The sequence below is a fragment of the Acanthisitta chloris genome, unplaced genomic scaffold (assembly GCF_000695815.1).
Source record: "Acanthisitta chloris isolate BGI_N310 unplaced genomic scaffold, ASM69581v1 scaffold14324, whole genome shotgun sequence".
NCBI lineage: Eukaryota > Metazoa > Chordata > Aves > Passeriformes > Acanthisittidae > Acanthisitta > Acanthisitta chloris.
In genome coordinates, this window is record NW_008671168.1 from 9,753 (window position 1) to 16,470 (window position 6,718).

Here is a 6,718-nt window from a genome sequence, read left to right on the forward strand (position 1 = left end):
TTTATCCACCCTGGCTTGGGGCACTGCCAGGGTTGGGGCAGCCACAGCCTCCCTGGGCAACCTGTGCCAGTGTCTCACCACCCTCACATGGAAAACTTCTTCCTAATATCTAACCTAAACTTCTGTCTTGCATTTTATCCCCATTGCTTCTTGTCCTGTCCCTGCAGTTCCTACCCAAGAGTCCCTCTCCAGCCTCCCTGGAGTCTCTTCAGGTCCTGAAAGGTTGCGCTGAGGTCTCCACACGACCTTTTCTTCTACAGGCATCTTCTTGGGGGTGTCCTGTGCATGGCCAAGAGCAGGACTCAATGATCCTCATGGATCTCTTCCAAATCTGACTGTTCTGTGGTCCTGTGACATACTCCTCCAAGCCTCTAAACCACAGGGATGAGATGAACCCCATTCTTTTATATCTGCAGCAGAGAGTCACATCCATCCCCTCTGAGCTCCCAGAGCTCCAGACAGAGCATTACACATTGCTGTCTGACCCTGTTGCTGTATACACAGATGAGTAATTTCCCTCCTGTGTGTAAAGAATTTCCGACGGGACTCTTGTCCTGCTCGTCACACAGGCAGGTGAGTGCCAGCTCTTCCCAGCTCTTCCCAGCTCCCAGAGCTGGACGGCCAATTATTCCCAGGAGAAGAGCTGTTAACAGCTGTTAACTAAGCTGTTAACTTGCCCCAAGGTTTAATTGTGCCCCTGGACCTACAGTAATTTGCCCACGTAATTAAGTGAGGAGGATTCAGCCCAGCTGGAATCAAAGGGGAAAGTAACCCTTGTACCACAAATCCTTTTGTTCTGGGGATTTCTAGGAGCGCTGGAAGAGTTAGGGCTGGAAGAGTTAGGGATGGATGTTTGCGTCAGCAGGGTGGGACGCCGGGAACAGAGTTTATAAACACTTTAACACACTGGAGATCTGCACCAAGATTCCTCCATCAAAGTGTGGGGTGGGATCCTCTCTCCCTAGGTACTCCGGGCAGGAGCCCCACAGCATCTGAGCAGCTCTTTTATCTTGGAATTGCCCTCAGCCTCCTGCAAATGACTAAAAGTTTTCTAAGCAGCCTCTTTGCATAAGGACTCTTGGCCTCAGGGAAGCCCAGCTGGTAGAGATCGACTTCAAAGGGCTTACATCAGCAGCAGATACATCCTTCTGTCTTCATTCTCCTTGTGATGCAGCAGGAACACCTCTGATGCTGTACTCCAAAGGGGAATGGGAACAGGAATAACAACAGGACTTATCACTGGAGCTGGTGCAGGGCTGGAAATGCCAAGAACTGTGTGTACTTCTTCATGGCTTTCCTTAGGAGAGCAAGAGAGTTGTTTCTTCCATAAAGTGCCAGAAAGGTGGGAATCTTCACACTAAAGCACCATGAAGATTTCCCCATCCCCATCTGGATCACATCAGAGAATCCTAGACTGATCAGGGTTGGAAGGACCTTAAAGATCATCTCATCCCACCCCCTGCCATGAGCAGGGACACCTTCCACTAGCCCAGGTTGCTCCAAGCCCCATCCAACCTGGCCTGGAATATTCCCAGGGATGGAGCAGCCACAGCTGCTCTGGGCAACCTATGGCTGTGCCTCAGCATCCTTACAGGGAATAATTCCTTCCCAATATCCCATCCATCCCTGCCCTCTGGCAGTGGGAAACCATTCCCTGTGTCTTGTTCCTCCATCCTTTGCCCCAAGTCCCCCTGCAGCTCTCTTGAAGCTCCTTTAGGCACCAGAAGGCTGCAGTAAGGTCACCCCATATCACACACAGTGGTCCTGGTGCCAGAGCCTTCCCAGTACCATTTGACTCCTAAATCTGCCAAAGCTCATCATAAATTAGACCAAATTTTCTTCCTCTGCCCAAAAATTAAGCTTCATCTGTGTTTGGTTAGGATGGGGTGACAGGGCAGCAGCTGAGTAGTTGCAGGAGCTGCTGTGCCCTTGGTGCTGATGTCACCACCCTCCCATGGTCCCTCACTGAGAGTCCCCATGGCTGTAGCCATGCTGAGCCCTGGGGCCAACACTCAGTGAAGGAGTCAAAGGCAATAGTCCAGCTGCTGGTGGAGAGAAACTCTGAGCAGAGAGGGTTTGGTGTGGGCAGGCAGGAGGGGAACTGTGAATGAACTTTCCCAAGGGTAATCAAGGAAATTCCCGCACGCACGCACGACTGCAAAGCTGGAAAGAGACTGTGATTCCCTTGACCAGAGGATGCATGGAAAAGGGTCACTGCTGGTAATCAAAGAATGATTCAATTCTGGGAGACTTAATTTGGTGCAGATGACTTCTGCAGTTACTTCAGAGCATGAAAAACAGGAAAGCTCCACGCAATGCCATAGCTGGCATTCTCACACAATCTTCCAGATGGTTCCAGAGCTCGGTGACTCGCTGGGAAGGTCAGCTGTGCCTCCATGTGCCTTTGGAGATGGAAAATTTCAGTCAAGCTTCATCTTATTTATATTATCTGCACTCCTCTCATCAGCTGGATGTGTTAATTGCATGGCCCTGTGGTTGGAGTTGGGGTAGAGGAGCCTCAAGCCTTGTTTCCACCATGGTGGTGTTAGGTCATAGATTGGACTTGCTGATCTCAGATAGTTGGACTTGCTGACCTCAGTCTTTTCCAGCCTGACTGATTCTGTAATTCCTGGGTTTGCTTCTTTTTAAAGGAAACCCCCTGGAGCCAGGACCTTGTCTCCTCCCATGTCCATCTTTGTGCGCACACCTCCGTTCCCATCTGTGCAGAGAGGTGATCAGTGCTGATTTCCTTTAGAAAAGGCACTGAGATGATTATTAATGATGAAAATAGCATCACAGGTTCCCCTGCTGCTGATGGGCATTACTGTAATTACCCATGTTGTTGATGGGCATTATCATAGTTGCAAGCAAAGGACACAAGGAGCTCACTAAAGCACCAACCCTTGTGTTTGCTTGTTGGCATTTTCTCATCCCTAGCTGCAATCTGTTTGTTCTACCCTGTGCTGTCACATGGATTTAAGGACAGGATCGTTACAGGGGGTTGCACATGCCATCAGGCATTGATCCATGCAGAGGTAGCAACCTGCTTGCTCCCCGCAGGCAAACGGCAGAGCACTTCCCTGGAAGCAGTGTCACTCCAGAGCATCCTGGCATCAAGGATAGCTCAGGAAAAATCCCAAATGCGTGCCATGAGCAGTGAAGATATCCAGAATACTTCAGTCAGTGCTGGACTATGTGTTTTTAATAGGGCATCATGTTATTAAGTAGCTCCTGCTGATGTACCAACATCATTCAGATGGTAAGTGGCAATAAACCTGGCAAATCCTGTGGGAATTCCTGCAGTGCTGTGGGTGTCTTGGCTGGGTTTGGCCCTGATAGTCCTTTTAGCAGTTCTGTGATTCTGCTGCCTGCATTTGCTGATTAAAGCCTGGCAACATGAGGGAGATTCAGGCTGTTGGAGGAGCTGCGGGGGACAGATTGGATGTGAGAATCCCACGGTCTTTTATCTGTCCTCATCTCTGCTGCATATGGCTTGGGTGACCTTGTGGAGGCCATTTAATTGCTGTGTGCCTCTATGAGAAGGCAGCAGCTGCCCTTTGTGCTTTCTGCAGCCAGTTGTGAGGTAAAGGCATTTTTATCAGATGTTTGTCCACCACTTGGGATTATTTATCTGAAAGGGTCGATTGTAGAGAAAACCCAACTGATCCAGTGCTGCTTAAAAGTCACTGGTGTGATCATCTGGTGATGGTGTTTGCCTTGTACAGATAAAGGCCTCAATGCAGAGAAGTGTTCCAGCACATGCTTGGCTGTCAGACTGTGGCAGTGCTCACGTGGCACTGCCTGGGGCTTGTGACCAGAGAAAACACGTCACTGTGAGCAGCACTGGGGTCAGAGCTCTCCTCCCCTCCCCTCCCCTCCCACAGCCTTGCTCTGGCTTGGGTTTCATTCTTGTTGCCACTCATGCTCCAGCACTTTCTTTTGGGAGTTTCAAAAGGGCTTTTGTTCCTCCTGGTTGGCATGAAGTTTAGTGGAGACCCTGCAAGTCAAAGCTCATGGCCTAGCACTGTGGGATGTCCTCCTGGGCAGCCAGAATCCTTCACATCCTGCTCCTGCCTGTGTCCCATGAGATATCAACCTTCATGTCCCACTCCTGCCCATATTCCATGAGATATCCACCTTGCTGGATCCTATGAGACAATATTTAAGCTGGTTGAGTGAACTAGAAAGTGAGGTCTCACTGTGTGATGTTGAAAGTAGGTTTAGATTGGATATTGGAAAGGAATCCTTCCCTGTGAGGGTGCTGAGGCACTGGCACAGGTTGCCCAGAGCAGCTGTGGCTGCTCCATCCCTGGTAGTGTCCAAGGCCAGGTTGGACAGGCCTTGGAGCAACCTGGGCTAGTGGAAGGTGTCCCTGCCCATGGCAGGGGGTGGAACTACATCTTTAAGGTTCCTCCCAACCCAAACCATTCTGTGATTCTCTTTCTATGACACTGGCAGGGTGAGGTAGGTTGGTGCAAGAGGAGATAGCAGGGGTGATGGTGGCAGTGTCCTAGCAGGTAGCACACTCTGTCTTTGGTCTGCACAGCCAGCCATGGGCTAAAAGGGAGGTGCCATCAGCTTCATTTTGAATGTAAGGAGAGAAGAAGGTGGGTCACAACCTCATTTGCTTCATGTGGCTCTTACGGCCAAAGGCTGAGCTGGAGTCCCACCTGGATGTTGTGAAGCCATACTTGGCCAGCAAAGTGGGATTTTTGTGATGCTCAGTACTGGTCCAGCCTGGGCAAGCAGGGAGCTGAGGGCTGAGCATGTGAGCAGGGCCCACAGGCTGCCCACACACCCCTCGTGTCCCACAGCACGTGAGAAAGCTTCATGTTGTCATGCCAGGCGAGGCTGATACCATTTAGTGAAGGCAGCTGAGAAAGGAAATTATTCCAGAGCAAAGATATCCCTTTTTGGGGGAATCCTGGCCCTGTCCTGCAGCATGTTACAGGCAACAATCACCAAGGACATCCGTGGAGCAGCGTGAGAGCTGCACATCAGAGGTGGTTCCTCGCTGCGAGCTGTGTCACATCCACAGCACAGGGGGCTTTTCTCCCGACTTGCTGCTAAAAGGACAGCTCCAGCTTCCTAATAAAGTGATTGCTGTGCACTTTGAAATAAAAATGACACAAATGATCAAATCTGGATTGTGAATCATAGAATCACACACTGGTTCGGGTTGGAAGAGACGTTAAAGCTCCTCTGGTTCCATCCCCTGCCATGGGCAGAACACTGATAAGAAAATCTACTTGTATGGAAGGATTCATGAATTGCAGTTAGAGATTCAGGGTTATTATTCATTTATACTTCTTACCTGAATGATATTTCCAGTTTTAAAGGTACATTTTGCTTTTTACCATGCAGGAGAAGAAAAATGCTCACACTGAAAATGTGAAAAAATGATGCTTTTAAAAATCCATGGGGGAATCATTGCTGTGGAAATCAGAGGCTGTGTAAGGAGGAGGATGAAACCAAAGCAGTGTAGAGACTGCTGCCTATTTTTGCCTTATTTAAATCTTCACTGAGCTTCCTCCATTTTAATCTCCCCTCCAAAACATGGATGTGCTGCTGGAGCTGCCAACCCCTCCAAATCCAGCATCCTTTTCCCAGCGCAGCACTCAGCTGGGCAAGGCTCCTGTGGAGTGGGGACCCCCTCCAGCCAACTGAGCAGCCAGGATTCCTAATTTCCCAGTGCTTCCAGCCATCCAGCTGAATCCATTCAGCTCAGTTCTCCTTGCTTTGTGCCTTCCCTGATTTCACTGCTCTCTCCCGCGAGCACATCCACCCACGAGCAGCCTCGGCAAGGATGCGCTGCCGAGCCTGGCTTTGTCTGGGATTAGCCCCCTTGCGGGGTTGCTGGCTTTGAGGAAGGCTGATTTTTCCCTGGATTGGGGAAGGAGGTGTCCAGGGGTGCCTGAGGAGCTTTCCCATCTGAGCAGCGATTTCTCCGGGAGGATTTCTGAGGAGGTTTCCAAAATGCCTGAAGCAAATTATTTGTTATCTGTATCTTGGGGGTATATTAAGGTGGGTTTGATTCCTAAAGGATTATTAATGACTATTTCATTGTGCTGTGTTGCTTGGATAAAAGCTCTCTCAGGAAAAAAAAATGCCTTTGAAATGCTTATTTAAGTGTATTATGTGTGTGTGTGCATGCAGTGGACATAGATGACATGGATGGCATTTGTTTTCCCTTTGGGAATTCAGGCTAAAATGATGCAGCAGTGAAAATGTTGGATTATAAAAGCGGGAGGATCACAGCATGTATATCTGAGGGAATAATGCCTGAACCCTGCATTTTACTGGAATGATCTGAGCAGATCATCAGATTTGTGGCATATTTCTCCTCTGGATATGTGTTGCCTTTGTTGATCCAAAATGGAGCAAACTTAGAAAATCCACAACAAAAGGAGGTTATAGGATGGGGATTCAAACCCAGACAGGAATTTGTGAGAGAGATCGCCTGAATTTGTGACTGTGACAACTAATATGCATCTTTGAGGGAAATTAATTGTGTGGTTTAGTCAACTGAGAAGAAATACCCAGTGATGGGGATGCTGAACAGCTAAATGAAACCATATGTCACTGACTGCATTCCAAAGATCTCTAGGATTTTGCTTGAATGTCTTGTTTGAGGACTTGTCTGTATGAATTTGGGAAAGGATTCAGAGAAATGCCATCTTTGTCTGTGCTCTTATCCTCCCAGTTCAAGAGGATGCTG

General features: G+C 48.9%; 1 protein-coding gene across 1 annotated transcript in view; it reads left to right on the plus strand.

The window, feature by feature from the left end:
- Window positions 1-5,976: 5,976 nt before the first annotated feature.
- LOC103801583 (cAMP-specific 3',5'-cyclic phosphodiesterase 4B-like) overlaps window positions 5,977-6,718 on the plus strand; it is a 13,078-nt gene continuing 12,336 nt past the window's right edge. The window contains 2 exon segments of the mRNA XM_009074002.1: window positions 5,977-6,024; window positions 6,704-6,716. Of these exon segments, the coding sequence (XP_009072250.1) occupies window positions 5,977-6,024; window positions 6,704-6,716 (61 nt within the window).